This window comes from Corvus kubaryi, unplaced genomic scaffold (assembly GCF_017639235.1).
Source record: "Corvus kubaryi isolate FWS band 111438036 unplaced genomic scaffold, C.kubaryi_AGA036_p1.0 37386, whole genome shotgun sequence".
In the NCBI taxonomy this organism is placed as follows: domain Eukaryota; kingdom Metazoa; phylum Chordata; class Aves; order Passeriformes; family Corvidae; genus Corvus; species Corvus kubaryi.
This window is the reverse complement of record NW_024581128.1, coordinates 3,670,944-3,695,878: the sequence shown is the minus strand read 5'-3', so window position 1 is coordinate 3,695,878 and position 24,935 is coordinate 3,670,944. Positions and strand designations below refer to the sequence as shown.

The following is a 24,935-nucleotide window of genomic DNA, read 5'->3' as shown; positions in this document are numbered from 1 at the left end:
CACTACATCTGTGACCCATCAAGTATTACTTGTACAAAAAGAAAAAAAAAAGAGGGAATTGTTGCAATTATTAAAGGATCAGGGGCATGGATCATTCATAGAATTATGGGATCAATAAAAGAACAGTAGCAAGAGCCTGCAAGCAGAAGGCCTGTGTGTGAGAAAAACTCTCCATGAGAAAAATCTCTGTGAGAACCAAGCTGGGAACAAGAAGGGAGTTTTGAGAAGGTACAGCTGTGTAGGTAAGACCGAGACAGAAGGAAGATGAACTCTGAATTCTTTTAATCATAACTGTAGAAGCTTGCCAATATAAGTCCAATTATGTAGAAGTAGAAATGCGCTTTGATAAGTTTTAAGCCACTTAAGAGTTAACAAGCTGGTATACTATATAAGTGCCTTTGGATTGCTAATAAACGGAGTTTTGCTCTTATCAACCATATTGGCTAGTCTGCAAGTAACTCCCCCCGCCGGAGTCGCCGGGCCTCTCTTCTTTTTACAATTCCAACAGTACACTGTAAGAAGATTGGGGGAAATGTGTGTGCCACAACTCAGAAAGAATATAAATTAGCCCAAACAAACCAACCTTCCATTGCTTCATTTCCACCTCTTCAGTGTCATGCAGCCAAGACAACCACGGCTGCCCCTGGTGTTGTAGGGAATGAACCTCCTCCCCTTGGCTGATTATAGATGGGTTTCTGTATTGACAAGATCTGAAATTACCCAGAACATCTGGGATGGTTTTTTGTGGGAGCTCTACAATTACTCACTTTTCCATCCAAATTATTTCTTCCTTTTACTTGTGCCAAATTCTCCCACTCTTCATCACCAGCTCACTGTAAGCAGCACATTTAGTTTACCATGTTTTGTGACATGATAATTAAATCTACTGCTGTGATAAGTAGTGAAGCATCTAAAGCTTTCTCAAATGCTGAGCCTCAGATGTTTTGCCTATAACAGAGGGATTATAGTCATCTTCATGCTTCTGCCCATAAAACTGGCAATGTATGCAATAACACTGGAAGACTTGTCACAAATTCCTTCTGAGTCTGCTCAGTTTTGTAGTACAAACTGTACAAACCTCTGATGAATTCAGAGTCCCTCTGAAGTCCAGAAACCTTCCACAGGCTGTGTTTCTTTTTGTGATTTTAATTTATCTAGTGTTTCTGTAAAGATCCCCTTAAACACTTTGGTTTTGAGGAGAATCTTTTTTAGGTGTGTGACAGTTTTAGCAGCACCTTGATGTGTTATAGTTGCTTGATCTCTCTTCCACTAATGTTGATTGTAGCAGATATAAGCTGTGAACACAGAAAAGTTTCCATGTAATTTTTGCGTTGTCCTCCTCCAATGGAGAACTTGTCTAAAAGTAGCAAAAAAGTGGGAGAATGAAAACTGAACTACAGTTATTGTACCCTTCAAGAGAAGCAGATTTTAAATCATAATCATGAGGATTTTTTGCAATTTGTTATATAAAATACCTTTGAATTAACTTGCTGTCATATTTCCCTATGGTTTAATTTGTGGAGTTACACTGGAATTAGCCTTCTCTTTGAATGTTAAATATTGGCATAGGGATTTTTCTTTTCTGTTTTAGTGCTTGGTTGGAGTCCCATACTCAGAGTGTTGGGCATATTACTTTTTTAATACTTTGCCCTCAGAAGTGTTTGTGGTTCTCTTCAAGAAATAATTTGCAGAAGGGGCCCTGAGATCACTCAGGTTGAAGGCTCAGGAAAGCGAGAGAACAGTGACAGTGAGCTGTGCTCTGCCAAGGGTTGCTCTCATACCTTATCAGAAGACATAAAATTAACAGGAGAGCCTGCATTAGTAAAACAGTTCTGTTGGCCATTGCAGAATTAGGAGGAATGATACTGGATTCTACCTTAAAAAAATATTGTTGTCCAGGGGCAATTACACTTTATCTTATAGTGGCAGTATCCCAGCTATCTCCCAGCAATAGGTGCACAGAAGATGAGACAGTTCCACCCCAAGTAACTTGCTTTGTGTTGTGATCATAGCTTTGTTTACCGTTCTTTAGCTCATTACATTTCCTAATATAATGGTTTTTTTGGGTATAGTTTATTCTGATCTGGTTTTTTTGGAGAGCCAGATTTTCTAGAGATATTTCAAACTATCAGTGGATGCTGGGTATTCTCGTGGTGCTCTGAAAAACCCACTACAGAGTTGGCTGCATGCAAAGGAAGACTAACATGCCTTTGGTATAATACCCTTTTACCTAGTTTAGGTCTATAATATATGCATCCAATTCTCTATTGACTGTAAAAATGTAAATCTAGTTTATGATTATTTTTCAGTATAACCCTCCTGTCTTATCAAAAAGTGTCTTTTGTAAACTGAGAGACAAATAAATGTAGGAATTCCTTTTCTCAGCCTAGAGCTGATTCTCACCAGAGTTACGGCTCACAAATTAATGATGAAGCTGAAATACTGGTGAGGAGGAAGCAACATGCTGAGAATAAAAATATGTTCTTAAACTAAAAGCAATACTTCCAAATGTCCTAGAAGGCAACATAAGATCTCTTGCATGGAGCAAGATTAATATCCTTGCTTCTAATGCAATAAAAAAAAAATCAGTAAGTGGGAGTGATGCATTTAATTGAATTGACAAACATAGGTAATGTTTGCTTTGCTGCCACCACACTTTGGAGCCCAGCTCAAGGAGGAACTCACTGCCAAGTGTTTCATCCCTCCCACAATCTCCATTCCACTGTCTTGTCCTTCAGAATTCCTCCTTCCAGAGCTACTGAGATGTGGGAGTAACTAGTCACCTGATAATGACAATGTTATAAAAACTGCAGAAACTGTGGAACTTCATGTTTATATGTCTATTTTTATGTCTTGAAGCCATCCAGCTATAACTAGGTGGGCTAAGGCCAACAGATCTTCTATTTCTGATATATATTCTTCTAGTTGAAGGTATCCCTTCTCATTGCAGTGGGGAGTTGGACTAGCTGACCTTTAAAAGGTCTCTTCCAACCCAAACTATTCTCTGATTCTATTTTCCTGTGTTTCCTCTTCTGTTATCCATTCTTGGTATGTGTTAAACTCATTCTTGCCCTCTGTCTTAATCATACGTTCCTTGTGTGTGCTCTTCGCTTGGAAGGTAAATAGCATTAATAGAGGCAGCACTAAAATAGCACAGTTAAGGACAACACAATCTACCATCACACTGACAACTCCTTTATGGGCTCTTACTAACAGTATATCTAAGGCTGAACACAAAAGGGGTAGTGTGTGTGAACTGGGTGTCAGCATAACCCATGTAATCAGAAGTTATTGGGAAACGTACTCAAGCAGCTTTTTGTTACTAAGACACAATCCCACTCATTTTTTTAATGTGATCTGTCTTCACTGTGTTATCTCATGGCTTTAGTTCAGGGACAGTAGTGATTGGGTCATTGAGTAGTGGTAGTTGCACTGCAAGGATAAATGAGCTCACAGTTGAATTAGCAAGAATTTGAGAATAGAGATTGAAAAGAGTTTCATACACAAAAAGGTCCACAAGTATTTGGCAATTACCAGCACTGGCCTGACACAGGTGAACACTCTTACTACTCTAGCAACTTTCAGCTGCTAGAAAAGACATACTTGAGATGTAATCGGAGAGGACCTTTAAAAACGTCTAGTTCCTAAAGATTAGGTTGAAACTTGTCTGTATACAGTACTTGCCTAACAAGGGGGCCTTGCATTCATTGTATGTATAGCGTGACTGGACAAAGCAATGCTGTGTGATTTACATATCCCTTGTCTGAGCTGTGCTTACCCACTTTGGGGGCTAGAAAGCTTGGAGAGGGAGGTAGAGATGGTATGTGGAAATCCTGTGACAACACATCTCTCTTAATTAGAGACTTTTTGTTCTCTAGTATCTTTGCATACAGAGTTGTATCAGCCATCATCTAAAACAGGAAAAGACAGCTTAGGTCAAGAAGTAATTCCACTCATATTTTATGATAGATACTGTCTTTAGTGTAGTGTCCAGTAAAAATTTCTTATTTGCCGTTTTGTGAGTCCAGTTTTTTACAGCTTCAGTTATTGGAATTTAAGCCAATAAAAATAAGTCATCAACTAAACTGGTCTCTATTGCATTTTTATGATGTAGGCTTTTGTATTAGGAGGTTGTGAGGTGTTGCTCATGGACTGAATTAATTCCTTCAGACTTCACTGGCTCAGCCAGAATATATAAGACATGATCTGTTCGTGCTTGTGCTGGTGAAAACATTATTGCTTTCCTAATGTAGTGCTACCTAAGAAAGTAATGCAGAAGTGCAAATTACCAGGAGAGCAGTACTAAGAATTCATAGTCATATCATGGCTTTGTAATTGGGCTTACCAATTATGGAAGAAAATACAATGTAAAAACACAAAAGGAAATATTTCTCATTTGCCTCTCTCCAAGTACACAGAAATTGTGTTATTGTTCTTTGAAAATAGCATGTTAATGAAGTATATACAGTTAGATACTGTTGGGGAGGATGAAAGTTTGGTAAGAAAGTTTCACAGATATGTAGGCTTGGCAGAAAGATCTCTGAATGTAGAAACTGAGGATGAGGTAGAAATGGAAGCAAGTTTTGATATAGAGTAAAAGATGTTTTGCTGAAACACTGACTGCTGAGTAACTGAGAAGGCAAAGGTTGGAGATGAGTTGGAAGGAGATTTTTATGAATAGGACAAAGGTATGTGACTACAAACAAAGATGTTTTTCACCAAGTAAGTAAGTCTCAAGAAGAGCATAAGTAAATAGAAAACATGTCTTTACCAAAAAGAGAGATATGGCAGGCAAACAAGAAATGTTGAAGTAGGAAGAAAAAGAGAGGTCTGAGAATTTTCCATTGTAAGCTTAAATTGTAACTCACTTACTCTTGTGATTGTATAATAATGACTATAATATGGTGATGGTAGTAGCTATGATAGGCTATAGGCAAATGTAAAGGTATTGTGTATGGTGCTTATTGGTTGTTATGTATTAAGATACTCTGCAAAGAAAAGTATATATTTCTTTGTTTGGCCGAATTCAGAAATATATCCTCTGAGAGAGGGCACAACCACGCCTCCCCCACCAGGTTCGGGAAAGATAAATTTTCCTCGAAGGAAAGTGAAGAAGATAAAACTATTTATTTAACAAACACACGGGAAAGGAAAATAATGTTAAATGATAAAATCTTTTCCTGTGGAGGAAAAACCTGGGAAAGTGTTAGAGTCCTCCCTTTGGTATCCTCGGAGCTGGGGCTTGGGCCAGGGCCAGGCCCTCTGTGCCCGGTGGAAAGTTCTCCCGATGTGCTCTGATGTTAAAGCAATCAAGCAGTCCAGTAGAAAAGGGAGAAAAATCCGAAATTCCAGAGAAGGAAAAATTCAACTCTCAGTCTCTCTCTGGAGAACAAAGCAGCTGAACCACTGGCCAAAAAACTGTCCTCGGGAAACAGCAAGCCGGGTGCTTCCTCCCTCCCCTGCCGCAGTGGGGAAAACAAATTGCTATCTGTGTGTGACCTTGAACAAGCTGCAAACTGCTTTGAAAAAGTTTTGCTCAGTTTTTTCCTTCCCCCTCTCAGGCTCAGTTTAGAGGCATAGAAAGGCACAGGAATTAATTTCTGGGCATAGGCAGCAATATGGGATACACATCATAAGGTCATCCCAAGACAAGTATATACAGTTAGATACCTCTAAAATAATTTTATTTGTTCAACAGCTAAGTGAGGACAGGGAAATTTATGATATGGCAACCTGATGACTCCATTTTTGAGGAAGCCCAATAAGCTTCTTTATAACTTGGGAGCCCTTTACTATCATATTGCCATTGTGTCTGAAATATGCATTATAATTCCATGCCTTGTCTTATTCATGTAAGATAAAATCAAACCTTATTAAAACCCCACACATGTTGTATCTGCTTGGAATTCTGAACCCTGGTCATCTGACAGGGATGTTTTCTAAGGAAGCAAGACAATAATGTAGCCTGAAAATGTTAATTTTGTTGTCTCACTCTGCCCTCAAGAGTGTTTTTTGCCTAATCTCTGTGCCACATCTTGGCAGATAGACGGTTTAGCTTCCCAGCAAGGCTAATGCTGCAAGCTGGGAACCTTTGCACAGTGCTTCCAGGGGCACAGGTGAAGCTATGAGGCCAGAGTTCGTCACACCACTTGGGAATGCTGGGAAGGAAATCAGCATTGTCACTGGTAAAGAGTAAATTAGGTGTTTAGAGTCTTTCTCAGTGATAATCTAGCTCAGAGATAATGAGAAGAGGATGAGATTGATTTTTTTGCAAATATTATCAATACTAGAATTAGGCCTGTAGAATTGTTATTTTATCACTTGTGGTACACAGCCCAGCATCCAGCAAAAAAGGAATGGCTAATTTTTGCTCTAGCATTTTCAAAGTTCCCTCCTCGTTTCCCTGCTAGACTGAACCCTAACTGAGACCTAATGCTGCCCTCTTCACCAAAAGTATAATTTTACATTAATTTCTCTTGGCTGAGAGAAGTCCATCCAATTTCAACAGCAATTTAGATGTAGAAAATGGCTCAAGCATTATTTTTAGCCAAAGGAGGTATTAACAATTATGCAATTAATTGTGGGTTGGTGGATGTGAGTTCAGTACTCTTCTGCAACCAATTCTAAAATAAGTTACAGAAAGCCTTTTATTAGGGTTTACAAATTATAGGGCTTAGGTTTTTTGAGAGTCTCGTATGCAGCAGTCTTTTGGAGTTGGTGGTTATTACTTGACCCAAATAGTTTCAGAAATCTGCTAGGACAAACCGGACAGATAGTTATTAAAGACAGCAAAATGTGAAAGGGACACAAACAGGAGAAGCATGACTGAAATGTGGTTCCAAGTGACAGTTATCCTTTGCACAGTAGCCAAATGTTGAACTGAGTTCTTGCTCCTGCCAAAACAGCCTTTCCTCTTCCACTGTTGAATACCGGAAGATTAGACAGGCCAGCAGGGAAGGGACAGGGCCTTCATCAGTGGTGAATTTGAGAGGATAACCCAGCTGCTGTTTCTTCTGAGCTGAACTCCATGACTTGTGGCTGTGCTGGGCTTTTCTACGGTTACAGTTCAGTATCTCCAGGCTTTTGGAAGGAACTGGATCTAGACATGCAAAGGCATTCAGCTAAAACAAGGTAGCTGTCCCTCTGAACTTGTGCGGTAGCAAATTTGGCAGTCCAGATATGTTTCCTGCCTAAACTTTGGTATCTCTAAGGTTAAATCAAGATTACTTGGCTGGCTGTCAGAAATGTTTCTGCCTAGATGTTGCTTCAGGTTTTAACAGCCCCCAGGTCATCAGTATAGGAAAGGAGCAAAGGGATCCAAGAAGTCACAGGCTAGCAGATTGCTCTAGGCAAATCATCCTGGCAGCTGGAGGAGCCAGGAGAGCGAGGGATGTCAGGAATGCAGGAACATGCAGGCAGGCTCCAGAAGACCCTGACAGTGCAAAAAATGGGCAGCAGTTCAGGGACGCCAAGGACTTGCTGCCTCCAGCTGGCTTATACTGCATAGCCAGATTGCCAGTGAAAAAGAAGGTTGGGGAGACCAAGGCAGAACGAGGTCTCTGTGTAATCTCATGGAGGGAGGTCTTGGGAGCAGGCTGATGCTCCCCACCAGCTCACGACAGCAGAAAAGTGGTCCCATAGCTCTTCCAGTCTGTCCTTGCCTTGGCGTGTCCCAGGCTGGGAATACAATGGTGATTTCATTTTACCTGTGTGGGCTGCAAACTATACTTTCTGCAATAATTAGCAGTCATTACTGAAGGATGCAGGTTTTAATTACAAAACGTGTAAGGATTTTCACATAATTCAGTCATGAAGAGAAAGGAATCCTCTTTTCAGAGGAAAATGCAATCAAAATTAATAGAGGCCAGAAATTAACTGTGTCCTATTCATAAGTCAGTAGGACCCCTGAGAAAGATGAGAAGAAACTGTAGAGTTTTTTGCTTTTCCTGGAAAACCAGTTTATCTCTTGCCATAGCCAGCACACAAATTAGTATTAAATTATAGAGAAGGTGCTGAAACACCTCTGTTTTCCTAGGAGGAAGAATTACAAAATAGCTATCATATGTCAAGCAGAAAGAAAGATGCATATAAAATAATGTGTGCTTTGAATTTGTTGCAGAAAGCAATTTTCAGTTCAATAATTTTTTCGCATTTTTTTCAAATATGCTCCATTTTAATTTGCTTTCATAGGAATAAAACAGTCCATAAACATCAGCAAGCCATTTGGCTATCCTTATCCTGAAATACCTTTTCACTGCATGTAAACCTCCTCACAGTCAGGTGCCGCTTTTTTTTCTTCTTACCCCACTCCTACCTGCCTCTTGGTGTCCTGATTCTGTCCTTCCCGGGTACTTTGCTTTTCAGGGCAGGAGCCTGTTCTTTGTTTTGAATTTGTATTGGTTGGAAGCTGTTTTTTCTGATCTAAAACTGAAGCATTAGGCCAAGTCCATATGAAAAATGTGCTCTAAAGACTGTTACATTCCTTCCACCCATTATCAGCCAGTGGCTGGGTGGTAGTGAGAGAACTGGAGAAGCCATTGCAGAGGCCATGCTGTGTTAGAGGTCAGACTGTTACTCATATGGGAGCTTGCCAGCCTTGATGAGAAAAGTCAGGGAAGCTGGAGGAGATTTATTTGCCAAATACACCCATTTTTCTTTGGAAAGTGTGATCCAACAATCAAAACTTTGGGAAACACTGGCTCAGGTACTAGCCCGGCAAGCATGATGAATAAAGACAATAACAAGGGGGAAAAAAATAGTTTAAGATATGCCTGAAGTTACATAAAGTGAGAAAGGCTGAAGTCTTCTGCCAGCTCACTTTTTCAAGGTAGTTCAGTAAAGACATCTCTCTGGGATTGTGCACTTGTGGAAGATGAGAAAAGGGGTAAGAATATTTCTCAGGGATACTTTTTCCTCGTAGCGCAGCTTCCCACCAAGGACACTGGAAATAGAAAACCTGATGTTTTCTCAAAGAGAGCTTCTCAGGAACTATCTGTGAATTACTAAACATACAGCCTTGCCCAAAATTTAGTTCTGGTTTAACCTGAATTGAGAACTGGGCCTCTCTTGGGCTGGTACTAAATGCACCAAGGTCGATTTTCAGCTCTGAATGAGATACATCTTCAGATGGCTCAGAAGGGCAAGTGCCAGGCTATGCATCACTTTTGGAGGAAATGAACAGGTTTCTACAGGATTCTGGAGGAAAGATACTCTTTAAAATGTATTGTACAATCTTGCTGGTGTTGTCTTCTTCCTGACTCTTCCTTCAGGCTCCCTCTGGTATTTATAGTGTATGTTACTACTGCCTTCTCCAGTCCTGTTTTTGGTCCAAATGTTCAGCAGCTTGAATCACTAGTAATATTTTCTAGGTTCACATAAGGTTGAGATGCAAATAGGAGCTTTCAGTTCCCTTTAAATATGATGCTTAGTTAACCCAACTGGGATTTTTTTTCTGGCTTATCGTAGAATCATAGAGTGGTTTGAGTGGGAAGGGACCTTAAAGACCATCTAGTTCTAACCCACTGCCGTGCCATGAGCAGGGATGCCACCCACTAGATCAGGACTAGATCTGTTTTATTACTACCATCCAGAGAATTGAAAATTCTCTTCTCCTGAAGCCATATATTTCTGTCTGGTAAATTACATGATGCCTGAGAACAGCCAGCAAACAGTTTGCCTGTGCAAACAGTCCCACTGTGGGGTCTGGCTGTGGGACATGTAAACAACGAGTCCTAAGCATCATTGCAAATAACGCAGTTGGGCTGCTATCAGTTTATTCCAGCAGTATTTGCTCCTCTTTCCAGTCCTGGCTAGGAAGAAAGGCAATTGAAATTTGAGTATTAAGAGATGAATTACAGGTTTTAACACTAAGATCCACTTGTGGATGTGACTCCCATGAAAGTGATATCCTGAGGCCATTCTCAATTTGCAGAAATTGCATGCATAAAAACCTTTCCCAGAGTTTCAGTTCCTCTGTGAGTTCCCCTTGCTTCATACCAGCAATCTGTTACATGCTTTTTCTGCCATTCTGCCACGAATCCCATCTGTGGGGTAAAATACTTGGCAACATGGAACAGTCCTGCTGAGCAGGGTTAAGTCTTTTTCTCTGTTCTGGACACTGCAGAGGTTAACTTCTTGTTAGCACTTCAGTGAATTTCTCACGTGAAATTGAAGTGTTCCCTCTCCCTTTCAAATGACAGGAAGGGAGATTGTTTAAGAATGGGTCCACACATTACAAGCATCCCATTCCTGCCACCAGCAGCCACCTGATCTCTGTGTTGGACAGCTACCTGCTTTTTTTGGGACAGAGGCTGCCCAGAGCAGGTGGAGGGTTGCAAAGTGGTGTGGTGGTGTAGGTGGTCATGGTGGTGGCAAGATTGGGATGTAGCCTCTGAAGGCAGTCCAAAGACCATGTTTGGGTCCTGTAAACTAATGGCAGTCAGAGCACAAGGTGGGATATGGAAAAAGTCAAAGAGAAAAAAGGTGTATCTGGTCTTGTTCTACTGATTTTTATTTTATTTTTTTAAATAAATTGCTAGCATGATTTTGTTCTTAAAAGTATATATTTTTGCAACAATATCATCCTCCCTTAAAACTCGACTGATACCAGCTCTTTGTGGAAGTTCTTAGATGGATTTCAGTGAGCTTTTTCATAGTCATTATCTTTATTATGAAAATCTGTGTCCTGAGATGTTACATATCCCAGTGTCAGCAAACCTGCTGTGCAATTCAGTGGATTATAATGCAACTCACTAATGTGCTTGAAATAATGAGGTTGCTCTGTTCTGTGGGGTGCAATGAAAAATAGAAGGTACTGCTGGGAACTCAGATTTGATTTAAAATCCTGACTGAAAAGGTTCCCTATTAAAATGCCACTGCAGGTTACTAAGTTTGTATATTCATTAACTTCTATTTCATGCTGGGCATTGAGAAGGCCAGAAGAAATTTTTTAGTCTTTTGCTCAGTGCATCTAAACAGTGTGTTAAATTCCAGCCTTGCAGACTTGCGGTCCTCTTGGAAGTAAATGTTGGATTACTTGAACTAAACACAGAGTGGTTGCTGTGCTGGAATCAGTTGGAGATCTGAGCTTTGAATTCCATAGCACTGATCTTTCCCTGAGAGTTGTAGTTCTCAGATCTGACTCTCAGGCAGCTCCTACCTCTTTCTGATTATGGAATTAGAAGGAGCTGAGTTGATCCCTTTGCACTCCCTGCCTATCTGGAAGTTGGGGAGAGGGTATGGATTTCTTTGCTTTAATTAACAGGAAGCCTTTATAGTGACCCTTCAGCTTCAGTCACTCCTGTCCATCTCAACATAATTGCTGGGCCATTTTTCTGTAGATTATTTTTATGGTCTCATAACTTTATTTTCTCCTTAGAAGTAGAAGCTGGTTTGTCAGAAAAACAGCTCCGAGCCAATCATACCTTTGGAAAAAGAAATCTATTGAGAGAAAAAGGTGCTGGTAGAGCTTTTTAGCCATTGTCTGAACCTAACTGGATCTTACAAACCCCGCCTGTGAGATGACCTATATCCCTTTTAGAAGAACACTTTTCCTCATGACACTTAGACCATGACATAAATGCTGATGAATCCGTAAAATGTCTTAGCATCTGCCACAGGAGCCTTCAGGGTGTGAAGCAAACCAGGAGATAAATGGAAGTGCTCTACTTACACAAGACTGCAGAACTGGCTTTGGCTGCCAGTTGCCTGGATTAATAACCTGTGTAGGTCTGTGTATTTCATCTGAAGCTTGATGTATGTTTTGTTTGTACCAGTTTTCTCCTTTATAGATGCTCAGCTTTACAATTAGATGCACAGTTGTTTTGCCAATTGATGGGGGCGATTTAAATGACACAGACACCAATAAAGAATGGTCTTATTCTACTACTAATATTAAGGTAACACAGAGGTAAAATGATACATTTAATAAAACAAAAAGCTTACTATGTGCTTGGCTTTAGCAACAAACAAAATAAGCAAGATACTGCATCTAATCAGTACTATATGAAAGAGAGAGAATAGTGATTGAGGAAGACACATCACCAATTTCCTAAATACTTTACAATCATCCAGAACCCGCAGTCGCCCTGTTACAGTGGCAATTTGGAGAACTTTCCCAGGAATTGGGAGGTCTTACACAGTGTGTCCACTCATAAGTGAGGTCTCCAAAGTTGCTTCAAGGCAGGGTTCCAGCTTTTATAAAATACCTTCCAACCAGCCAGGACCAGGGCTTGGCCAGAGCCCAGGCCACGGTGGGGGTAGGGGTTTCTTGCAAATAAGCATCTGGTGATGTCAGCTGAGGTGGTTTCTTAAAATGATGTCTTTATTAACATATATTGCAGATAATTACACAAGGTCATGTGAAGGCATTAAAGTGGTATGGTCAGTCTGTATGCAAGGTTCTTTTGTTAAATGACTAACAGAGACAGTGTCTATTACATGATTTTCAGGAGTCATCTGAGTCAACTTTGGCTTGGGCCTGTTGTTCAGGCCTGAGTACTTCAGCAGTTTAAAGTTGCTGCTATCTTCTATTTGCTGTTTAAATCCAGAGGGTCGATTTTCCCCTCTCACAGGGCCGGGGTGGAAAAGGCAGCATCTATGTCTGGGCCTCTGGAGATGGGGGCAGCTATGATGACTGTAACTGCGATGGTTATGCATCAAGCATGTGGACAATCTCCATCAATTCTGCCATAAACGATGGACGGACAGCTCTGTATGATGAAAGCTGCTCTTCAACCTTAGCCTCCACCTTTAGTAATGGGAGGAAGAGAAATCCAGAGGCTGGCGTGGTGAGTCCTGATACTATTGTGCTGTTGTTGCTATATTTGTGCATGATGTATGTCTATGTGCATGACCTATTGCAACTCTGTGTACTTTGGGGCAGCAGATGGTTCTTTGTTGAGATGAATATTTTCTCATCTGCAGTATGTGATGGTGCCAAAACTGTCAGCTGAGAAGACGTGGGATTTATACTGAGAACAGCAATGATCTTCCATCTCTTAGAGCTTCAAAGGAAAGTTGGTGCTTTCCTTTATCAGAAACCAGATTTAGAAGTTCAGTTGCCCTCTTCCTGGAGGACAGTGTGACAAAAGGTCTCTGTAAAAATCTAAGTTAACATCTGAGATCATATTTACCTGTACTGGCAGACTTCTGCTGTACAAGCAGCACAGAGCAGAATGACATTTAGTCACCCACAGAAGATATATGGGAGTTCAGACCACAAGAGCCTGCTGTTGCTGCAGGGCCATACTTACAGCTGGAAAACAGGCAGGTTCTGTTCAATTGTATTTGGGATTCTCTTCCACTGTGGTGATCACTGCTCTTCAGCTCTTCAGCACCGTCAGACTAGCCAGGACATAGTTCAGTTTACAGAGTGGAAAATGCAGATGTGCTAACTCAAGGTTAGTTTTTGCCAAAAGCTGTTGTACATTTTCCATGACCCTGTCTCAAACCCCCAAGACACATTGCACAATCCTAAATACCCATATGCAGTAGCAGACAGAACACTGGTTTCTGTCTTCATATCAGCTCTGTGATGATACCAGCCAAGATGATCTGTGGCACCTTTGTAATTACTGCGATAAAATGCATTTCTAAGGTTTTCTACTGGTTTCTGCTAGTGACTAATCTGCACAGAAGACAGAAGCCTGGTGCTGCTGCTGGTCCTAGAGTTGGACAAATGTTAAAAAGTCAATAGTGTTAACAATTCTAGTTTCAAATCTTTTTGGTAATCAGAAAGGAATTTAAGGCCTTTGGTTAAACTGAGTTTATAAGAAATAAATGGGTTCTAAGTGGTAATGAGCACTGGTTTACTACCTGATGACTTGCTCTTTCATTTATGCTCTAAATGTGTCTCACTGTGGTTTTAAATTGATATGCTCTTTCAAAAAAGAAAACAGATCGTGGGCCCAAACACAATTAAAGAGCAAGGGCTCTTTACAAACTCCACTTCCTGTATTTTTCTGAGTCTGTAGCTGCAACGAAAAAGGGATAGCTGGTTTCATTAATTACATATAATATCATTGCAGGCTACAACAGATTTGTATGGCAACTGCACCCTGCGTCATTCAGGCACGTCTGCAGCTGCCCCTGAAGCAGCCGGAGTGTTCGCCCTTGCCCTGGAGGCTAAGTATGCTGTTGAGAAATTCCTCATGAGCTCTAGAGAGGAGAGGGCCTGTGGTTTGTTTAATGGTGTTCATCATTTCAGTTGGCTGGCTATGGCACAAGGCTGCAATAACCAGCTCAAAAGCCGCCTCATACAGTAGTGACGTGCATAGTGACTTGCAGATGGAGCAACAGCCTTGCCAAAGTCACATGGCAGATGTATTTTGGCTGTCTGGCTCTCTCTATGTCCTCCCCATCCTCTACATCCAGGGATTAGACTTCTCTAGCACTGTTTGGAGGAAGAGATTATTTAATTTCTCCACATGTCCTCTGCGAAATGCTCAGCCTACAAAAACATAAGAATGAACCTGTAGTATGAGACAGGAGTTCATCTTGTGCCAGGGTACTGTCTGCAGTGACAGATACTTAGGGAGAGGACAGAGAACAGGGATTAAGAGTGATCTTTCAACAAGAGCTTTGTCAATCCATAGTTTGTAGAGACAGCAGTCGGTCTCTCCTGTTTAGTAGCCACAGGCAGATTGATCTTCCTTGAAGTTGTCTAGTTCTTTTTCATATTGTCTGTATTTGGCACCTAGGTAATCCAGTAACAATCAGTTCCTCAATATTTTTTTGGCAATGGTGGTGTAGAATGTTTTTTTTGTTTTCTTAACTCATTGCTGGTAGCTTGCTTCTGTGCTCTGTTACATGAAGGAATAAATTTCCATTGTCTATTTACCATCTCCATGGTATTCCTGACACTGGAACTTTTTGTATATCTTGGAATCGTTATCTTCTTCTCTGTTGATTAGGAAAAGTTTTCCTTATGATAATTTATACCAGCTTTTTACTTTATGTTAAATTTTTTCATGAACTGAGGCAGTATTTACTTAGTTACAGAGCTTCAGTTGCTGTAACTATGGCATGAAGTGAGTACAGCGTGCATAGTTTCCTTCAACAGTGCAGAATAATGAAGATCTGTGAGAGGAGGCCAAGTTTACATTAGCAGAGCAATGACTATCATGCTCAGAGCATGACTTGGGCCAAGTCTCATTTTTCAGGTTTTATACATGTAAAACACATGCCAAATGTTTAGCTTTGGACGATCATTCCTTCTACTATCAAACTCATTCAGTGGGACAGCTGCTATGTAATATATTAATGTGGCCATAAAAATATAAACGTTTAATGAATTTTCTGAGAACTGTACTCTGCCAAATTATCATCAATAGGAATTAGACTTAGCATCCCTGGCTTGCACTAGAATTTCTAGGCTTTACTGAGAAGGCTACTGGAGAGAGAAGGAGCTTTCAGTGTCTCCTATTTCTTTCTGGCTCTATTAAATTGTATTGTGCAGAACTATCCTGGATGAACCTTCCTGGGAACGACTGACAAGCTCCCATGAAGCCTGTTCTTGCCTGCATTATGTCTGTCAGCTCATACACAATATAGGATTGACATGTCTCTCAAACCAGACCAATCTATGAAATAGAAAGTACAGCTCTAAGATATGTAGCAAGCTCTTAAAAGATTTCAATAAGAATGATGTAAGTGATATCTTCTTTTCAGCTCTCTTGTGTCACCTTGGGGGAATGACATTAATTGGCTATTCTGGTGTACATTCAGCATGCATACATGCTTATTACTTGGGGCACAGAAAGCTGAAAAGCAGATCCTTTTAGGCTGATGGTTTTAATCAGACATATTGTGATGTTGAAAGAGTTCATCATAAAACAACTGGAATAGCTTTAGTTATGTAGAATTAGAATGTCAGTTCTAAAGCTTTTTAGAATAATAAGTGCCCTTCCTATTATCATAATCACTGTACATCTAGGAAGACAATAGGAGATGATGAAAAATAACCATTGAAACTAGGCAAATATTACTTGACTGCATCCATCCATGCTAATATAACATGGGTGACAAACCTCTGCCATACCTTACAGTGCAAAGCTATAGACACCCATGGCCCATATATCCATATTCACAGAATCCTGACATTACTAACACCTGGATCGTTAGAGCTCATCTGCTTCATCAGATTGGGGCTTCTCAGGTTGCATCTTGGAAGGTCCATGGGAAAAGAAGGAGGAGCAGGCAAGAAAAAGGGGGCAAGATCTAAGAGGAAAGCTAGGTGAAAGTTTTTAATAATCTTTTAATTTTTTGTACTTTTCTCAGGATCTGGTATAATATCTTACTCATTTTGTTAGTTTAAAAATTGCATGTTGGATCTATAATGTCTGGTTAAAATAAGTTATTTTTAATCAGAAATGATTTTGCAGTTTTGGAGAACATATTTGGAAAAGTACTATATAATTCAAACCTATTTTGGTCCCCATGAGATCAGTAGAAGCTTTGTTATTGATATGTGGGTAGTTACAATTTTGGTATTATTCATAGAAGCAAATTTTACCCAAAGCCTTACTCAAACACAGTTTTTCTTTAATATCTGCTTGGAAATACTGTAATGTTTGTCTCCCATGTTGCTCTTCCACAGCTTGCATCTGACATGGAGAGACATGCAGCATCTGACAGTGCTCACCTCCAAGAGGAACCAGCTTCATGATGAGGTTCATAGGTGGCGTAGGAATGGCGTTGGGCTGGAGTTCAACCATTTGTTTGGCTATGGTGTCCTAGATGCAGGAGCAATGGTTAAAATGGCAAAAGACTGGAAGACTGTTCCTGAGAGATTCCATTGTGTTGGAGGGTCAATACAGGAACCTGAGTAAGTGAATAGTCTAGTGGATGTGTTTGGCTTCTTCCAGGCATGTGGGAGGCTGCAAGCATACAATTACGTTGACAAAGACAGTCAAAGAAACTTAATGAAGTTTTTTTTCTAAGTAACCCTAATGTTACCAGTAATAAGTTGATAAAATATTTTTTATCAACAATGCTTGATGAAACTACATGATCTTTCAGTTCCTGACTTGCTGGAGGAGTACATTCTATAGCACATCTGTATCCTCATTGCTAGTGCCAGTAGTGTTAATAGCAACATCCATTTCTCCTGGGCACTCACAGGTATGTTTGTGCTAAAGTTTCTATGAATAAAGAGCCTATCCCCAAATGAAAATCTGGGAGACTGGCACTGTAAATTACATAAACTGCTGCCACATGAAATATATATCAGCCAAGCCATATCTGATTGTGAGATTCTTCAGCAGACAGTTCTATCTCCAGAAGACTGAAACAATCATCTGCAGGTACCAGTGATACAGTTTGAACACTACAGCATTTAATTGCACTTAAGATCTTCAAATCTCTAATTGCAGGGTAGGTAGTCAGATTATTTTCTGATTTACCTTTATGTGCTAAAGTGAATGAGTCAACAAATGAATGAATTAATACTAATTGACTACAACAGCTGTAGTTTAAGTAATTTAAATACTACCTAATAATGGCCTGAATTATATCTATACCATTTGAAATTTGATTTTCCAGTGCCATTTTTGAAGGCAACATTATTCTGTTGGAAAAAGAAAACAGACTAGGATGCTACCCTAGCACATAGCTCAACCAGGCAAAGAATGAGTTTTTCCCCAACCTTCCAGACTGAATTTTCATGATCCAAGGTTCTACAGCTGAGGTCTGAGTTTTAATTTATCTGGCCTATGCATGCTCACAGGTAAAAAACAAATGAGAATACTGAAGCTAGTTTTAATATATCTCTAGTTTATTAATAATTAAGTGCAGACAAATAATCTTATTTATCTTAGGGCAGCTCCATTTATTGAAATGGGGATCATCCTAGAGGAGGAGAGAACATTTCTTTCTGTAGTCTGTAAGAGTACCGCCCTGACAACTGCCTGACATATCTATATATTAACAGCACTGCTGTAAGATTTGTGTTCCCCAATGGAAATGTTGCTGACAGGAGATAATAAGCATTATGAGGTGTAAAAAACAAAGCTAGCTAAGTCGCAGCATCTCCAGAGATTCCTTGGAAATGAAGACTACTCTGCACTTCTGCTGTGGATAATTGGGTTATTCTTTCATTTTGGTTTGCTGGAGCAACATTTTTTATATATTTTCTCTGTAGTTAAGTATAGATATTTGTATACATAAAACATGTATTTAGTATAGATTTATGAAGGTGAGTAGTTGATATGGAGGTGTGTTTCAGAGCAGCATTGTCAATTAAGCAAAAGGCCAGGAAATACTTAATAGACAGAATATACGGTGTGCTGAAAGCAATCAGTATTTAAAATAGAAACACTTGTTAGCAATAGGAACTTTTCCTGACAAGGGTTCTGGCTGGTTTAGGGAAATAGAAAGTTTTAAAATAATGTAGTCCATTAGCTGAGGAACAGGAGCACACAGGAGCTCCCCCTGCTCATCTCTCACTAGGTACTACACATGCAGAAGTGGATATACTATAGATAATCTCCCACTGGGTACTATGCCATGGATGTACTATATGTATACACACACATAAATTGGGCAGCGGCACATTTTAAGGCTGTGGAATAGCTGTCTTCACTTCTGCTCCTTTATGTCAGGCTTTTTCCACCACCCCTGGTTCTTTTTGTTTCTTTGGGAAAATTCACCTGGACTACAATAATTAGTCTAGTGAAGCAGAGACTATTAGATCCTAATTAATATGAAAGGGGGAAATAGAGCAAGCCTTTTCTCATGTGTTTTTAGAGGGCTGAGAGAACTTTTGCACTGCAGTACTTGAGAAGGTGGAGAGAAAAGCTTTTTACAGCTGTCAAGCTGTCTGCAGAGCAGATGTAGTGGGAACACATTGCCCTTGTTTCTTTGGTTTTAGTCTTGACAGGAAGAAAAGACTCACACTGTGATGTCCCTCCTCATTAACTGGAGGAGATAAAACACTTATCACATATCTGGGAATGAAGCAGTGTTTGACAAAGCTTTATCCACTGTGTGAGAAGGCTGTGAGACAACAGGAATTCAGATCAAGTTGAGATTGAGGCTTCCCATGCAGAGAAACTGCAAGCACATGGCAACTGAAATTATGATCCTTCACCTCTGTCTCCATGTAGTGCATTTTTCTTGTGCTTTGGCATGTAAAGTAAGTATCTCAAGTGTCTTAGATGCTCAAATATTTTATCTATACAATATTTATATTATACCAACTTCTGCTCCGTAATACTCAGAACAACACAGGTTTTTCAGTTTAAGGTAAGTGTTTAAATGCCTTGAGGATCTGGGTTTGAATGACGTTTTACTCTGCAAGTACTTCCAAGAAGGTAATACGCTATGAAAGGCCTGAGCCAGTTAGTGATGTACTAAGCTCTAATATCTGGAGTTCCTCTCAAGAAGAAAAGAATTCCTGGAAGCTAGGCTTGAATTAAATGCTTTCACTGGTCTCTAAAGAAGACAATATTTCATTAGCAGAGGGAAAAAGCTGGTACTAATTTCTTTTGAAAAGAAGGTATTCATTACCACAGTGTGATCAATGCCCTTCAGAAGACTCTCAATTAGGCTGCAGAATTGAGGTCAGGGAGAAGCCACTGAAAGACAAGATAATGACAAGGTGACTGGAGTATTTTGTGACTTAGTCCCTTTTTTAATGATTGCTATAATTCTTGTCTTTCAATTATTTCTTTTAGGCAGAGGAAGATGTCACACTGCTCACAGAACACTGATGATGAAGATGTAGAGCATTTTTACACTTTCCATGTGTTTTGCCAGCCAGTTTCTGAGGCAGTGGGTAATTGAAGTTGCATCCTGACCCCAAGGGGTTTAGAAGGCACTTGACAGCCTTGGCTCTTGGGCCAGACAGCACTTTGGCAACTCAGTAAACACGTGCGACTTCTTTCCTTGGTGTATGTGCTCATGTACAGGAGCTGTTAGAGAATAGAAATCTTCATGAAAAAGTATTTTTCAAATAAACCGACTCTGGGATCCCATGTTTGTGCTGATTTCCAAAGCAGAACAAGAACATAGGCTTTAATGTGACTGCACTGAAATTCTGTGCAATTGGTTCCTCCAACACCAGAGAGCCATTTGCTGCTGTCATTTAAGGAAACTGACATGACTGACTACTCACGGTTCTTTTACTGAGTATACACATTATTATGCAATTACCCAACAAAGGAGTGATAAGTGAAGACAACCATTTATATTAGTTCTTAAAGAGCAGTATGTGCTTCTTAGTTGTATTACTTCTCTCTTCGTGGAGGTGTACATTTCATAATTATTTTCAAATTAAGGTTTTGGTGTAATTTTCTAAAAAGAGAACATTCACTTTTTGGCTAAGTTTGCAACTATTATTTCCTTACTTTTTCATGTATTAATAAGAAAAATAATATGATGGTTTCTGTGAGGCACCAAAACCCAGTAAGCCATGTTGTGCTGTTTTAATTTGCTCAATTATCTTTTGATCCACAGAAAGATACCACCAACTGGCAAACTGGTCCTCACACTGACAACCGACGCGTGTGAGGGGAAGGAAAACTTTGTCCGATACCTTGAACATGTCCAGGCAGTCATAACTGTGAATTCCACTCGACGAGGAGACCTCAATATCAACATGACCTCACCAATGGGAACAAAGTCCATTTTGCTGAGCTGGCGCCCCCGGGATGATGACTCCAAGGTGGGTTTTGACAAATGGCCTTTCATGACCACTCACACTTGGGGAGAAGACCCCCGAGGCACCTGGGCTCTGGAGATTGGGTTTGTTGGCAGCCAGCCCCAACGGGGTGTGCTGAAGGAGTGGACACTGATGCTGCACGGGACTCAGAGCGCACCGTATATAGACCAAATAGTAAAAGATTATCAGTCCAAACTGGCCATGTCCAAGAAGGAAGAGCTGGAAGAAGAATTAGATGAAGCGGTGGAGAGAAGCCTGAAGAGTATACTGAGCAAGAACTAGTGCTGTGTTGCATGACAGTGTCTTTCCTTCCCCAGACCCCTCTACTCACTGTTCTACTATCCAAACCTCTCTGTTAGATGTATTACAATGATTGTCTCTGTAGCCAAATTATCACCCTTTTTTGATTTTAAAGTCTTATATCTTGTCAGTAATTATTTAAATTGCCACTGAAGCAGTCCATTTTTTAGCTCTAAACCACAAAATATACTCCCACCAAATACTATGTACAGTTTGTGACTGTAAATGATGATTTTTCTTTTGTGTCATACAAATAGGTAATAACCTGCAAAGAAGTTAATGTCTTTTCCCTTCATATTTCTGTCGTAGAAGTTTGTATTAAAAAAAGAGTGAATTTTAACATTGGAAGTTGGTGATAATGAGCACATTTTTAAAAATGACACTGAGAGAGAGAATCACAAAGAGGTTGTCTGGTGAGGTCTTTAACTGTCTAACAGCTCCTTCTGCATCACTGACTTCAGTGGGACTTCCTCCATTGGGTTCAACTAAAGTAGCACTATACCCCACAAAAAGAAATAATCCAGAGATAAGGAAAATTCACCAATCCAATTTGCAGAAATGCAATTTTTTGGGAGTTTTTTTTCATACTACAGTTACACTACATACAAAATTCAGCTACAGGATGGATCAACAGACATGCAATAAGGAAGGCAAAGTGATGCCAAAGCTGAGTAGCAGGGAGAAGTGATTTGCAAACTGGGTCAGGGCATTCTAGAAGCACAAGTCCCAGTTTTGCTGGAGTTTTTTAAATTTGGTTGTTTTAGGGGTTCTTTTCCTGTGTTGATTTTTTTTTTGTTTTGCAATTTTGGCAATTTAAATCAATTTACCATCTTACAGCAGAACAAGCACACAGGGATAAGCGGTAGGATTTCTGGCAGTTTGTGTGCATCTGCTGATTTCTCTACTGAGATGTTCTCCAGCACTGTAAAATGAGACTGTGTCAGCAGTACCAACCACAGACACCTGTTTCCTGGGGTTTACAACCTAGCTGCCAGTAAACTGCTGTGGGGAAAATTTGAAGCACACAGTTTAAGTCCCAAAGCAATTTTTAATTTAAATTTCTTTTTTTAAAGCTACATATTTGTTGATATTATGTTATACGAATATATTTAAGGAGAAAAATATGCTGAAGTTATTAAAGTGTAATGCAAAATTGGCCTTCTTGAGAAATAAAATGTAGTGTATTTGGGAAGATTTGTTGGCATTGTTCTTTGCTGTTTAAAGTCAGTCCCACCTCAGTTTTTTGGACATGAGTTAAAGTCCATCTCTCTCACCCTCAGAATATGCTCTAGCTATTGCTGCAAAATATAACATTCTCCCTGGTGGAATTACTTATGGAAGCAACCACTACATGTTCTCAGGTGTGAGATCCTAAATTTAACCTTTGAGTAATAAAGGGTCTTGATTCTGCAAATATTCAGGCACTTACACTAAACCACATCAGTGGACCTACTCAAATGGTAATTTTAAGCAGGTATTTCAGATCTTTGCAGGATCCAAGATCTACATTTTAGCAGTGACTAGTTTCAGAATTTTATTATGTATTTTTAATATGCAGAGTATTAATCTAAGATGTTTTAATAAGAGTTGTCCTGGTTGATCCGGTGCATAGTAGTAGAAACACATTAAGTAAGTAAATACTTGTCTAACAAATTAAAAACATAACCCAAAGGTTCTATGGTGGACGTGTTTCATCTAAGAATGTATAACCTGTGCTGTTAATTCAAGTGAATATCCATCTTTTATTTTTCCATAAGAGGCCTGCTCTTTCCTTTTCCAAATGAAAAATAAACAGCTCAACCTACTCAAAGTCTATGCGAATTACACCCTAAAGCCAAGCCAAGCAGCCTCACACTACTCACAGGTTCCTCGTTGCGTGCAGCAGTCCCATCAGAAAAATTTACCATATATATATTAATGCATACACCTGTATGACTAAATACATACACACCTGTGGTATTGCTCTCTCTGTGTATATATATATACATATATATATTACATACGATATATATATTCAGAGTACGTTACATATATTTGCATATAAATATGTCTAGAATTACATATGGTATGTAAGGTATAATACACATACATCGTAACTTTTTGTGTGTATGTGATCAAAGAAAGAGATTACTGAAGGTTTTTACAGGACTTCCAAAATGTGGAAAAGTTTTGGAATAAGAAAAGTCCATGTGGAATTCTTAAATGAACATGTACATGACTTTCCATTGCATTCATGTAATTTTGCAGTTCTCTGTTCAATTATTAAATATCTTATGAAGCAGCAAAATAACTAGATGGCTGTTCATATTTTCATAATGCTGACATAATTTAGTACTTGAAAAATCACAATAATAAGTGATATACAGAAGTGGTGAGTTTTGATATAATTATATATATAAAACTAGATGTATATACAATATAGAGATCTACTTCAAATTCTTGGGGATTTTTGTTTCAATGATCACTGAAAATTATGTCCAGTTAGACTGAGTTTTTATGGTATTGCTGATGGAAGATAAAGTTGATTTGTTAGTATTTATAATAAAGGGAAAGATGAAGCTCATGATGCAAAACAGGTGAGCCCTGTGATGATGTTTGATAATATTAGCAAAATAAAGAGCTGTTACAAACTGGCAGGTCCTATCATCATCGCCTGTCTGAAGGTACATGGGAGGTAAAATGCTGTTCTCAGTGGGATGACTTCCTACTTCTCTACTTTTTACACTGATAAAGAAATGTGTATCCTGCATATACTGGATATGGAGAAAATAAAGACTCCAAAAGAGTTGATAGCAACAGATTAAGAGTAAAGTGCTTTATGTTAACTCTGTGAAACTCTAGGACATACAAGAGTCAAGCCACAGGCTGGGAGGAGCTGTTTTTATTTACATAGCATTATTTACGTGGTTCAAATCCATTGGCTCCAAGATGTTTTTGCTCCGCAAAGGCAGCAGCAGTGCATGTGCTGAGCTGCTTTGGGAAGGCGATGATCAGGAATAGACACCGTGACAGTTTTGCACTGTAGCTCATTAGCAGCTCTGGTCCCAAGGAAATGCTACAGCAGATTTTTTTCCTCTGCTGTTTGGAGCACTTTGATTCACATGAAACCCCCTGTTTCCATTTTCATCTCTACTTTCCACCCATACCTTTTGGGTACTTTTTAGCTCATGTGTTCCCATGGCAGAAAGTACATTTCATTTTATATCTTACCATGTCTGCAGCAGTACAAGCTGGCAAGGAACCTCCTGATCTAGTTCTGGTTGCCTCGGAAGTGAAAATGCACCTCTAGTAACCTGAATCTCGTTCCAGTGTCTTGTTGAATAGATGCTTGCAACTATTTCACCATTAAACTTGAGCATAAGCACTTCATTGAGAATCTGCATTTAATGAAGAGGTTAGCCCCTAAATCATGAGATTTATTATACACTTCAGCATGGTCACTGTGAACCAGAGACTACTAGTGGTTTTCTATATAATTTTCATGCACAGGCCTGTGACCTGTGGCCTTACTGGGCAACTGCAGTGTCCGTGGAAGGCAGGTCAGAGATTGTAGCAGAATTTAGCCCTCACCTCTTCTTGGTCCTTGACTTCGGCTGGTTGCTGCCCAGGCAATGCAGATGTGACTTCCTTCAGCAATAAATGACATCAAACCCACTTTAGGAGCAGTTCTTACATCACACTGAGCTGCTGAGCAATGGTTACAGGCATCAAAAACCAGGTCTGGGTCAGCAGCCAGTGGTGACACCACTGGCTGCTTAAGCTGGTGGAGGTAAAGTAAAAATACCTCCACCACTTAAGCTGGTGGAGGTATTCACACAGTGGACACCTCGCCCAGGCTGTCCTGACATTGCCTCCTTGCCATTGAATGAGGCTTTTTGTATTCTGAACATTGGGTCCACTGTATTGCAGTGAAATCAGATGGACTGGGAGAGGGGGAAGTTCCACCTCTGTACTGCCTGAACCTGTTTGCACCCTG

At 39.8% G+C, this 24,935-nt stretch overlaps 1 protein-coding gene across 8 annotated transcripts in view; it reads left to right on the top strand.

Moving 5' to 3' along the window:
* The window catches only part of PCSK2 (proprotein convertase subtilisin/kexin type 2), a 111,061-nt gene extending 87,304 nt beyond the window's left edge, over positions 1 to 23,757 (top strand). For all 8 annotated transcript variants that reach the window (XM_042036699.1, XM_042036698.1, XM_042036703.1 and 5 more), the window contains 4 exons: positions 12,573 to 12,788; positions 14,028 to 14,128; positions 16,598 to 16,825; positions 20,455 to 23,757. In XM_042036699.1, coding sequence (XP_041892633.1) covers positions 12,573 to 12,788; positions 14,028 to 14,128; positions 16,598 to 16,825; positions 20,455 to 20,941 — 1,032 coding nt within the window. In that variant the 3' untranslated portion in view covers positions 20,942 to 23,757. The remainder of the gene's footprint in view (positions 1 to 12,572; positions 12,789 to 14,027; positions 14,129 to 16,597; positions 16,826 to 20,454) is intronic.
* The last annotated feature ends 1,178 nt before the right edge of the window (positions 23,758 to 24,935 follow it).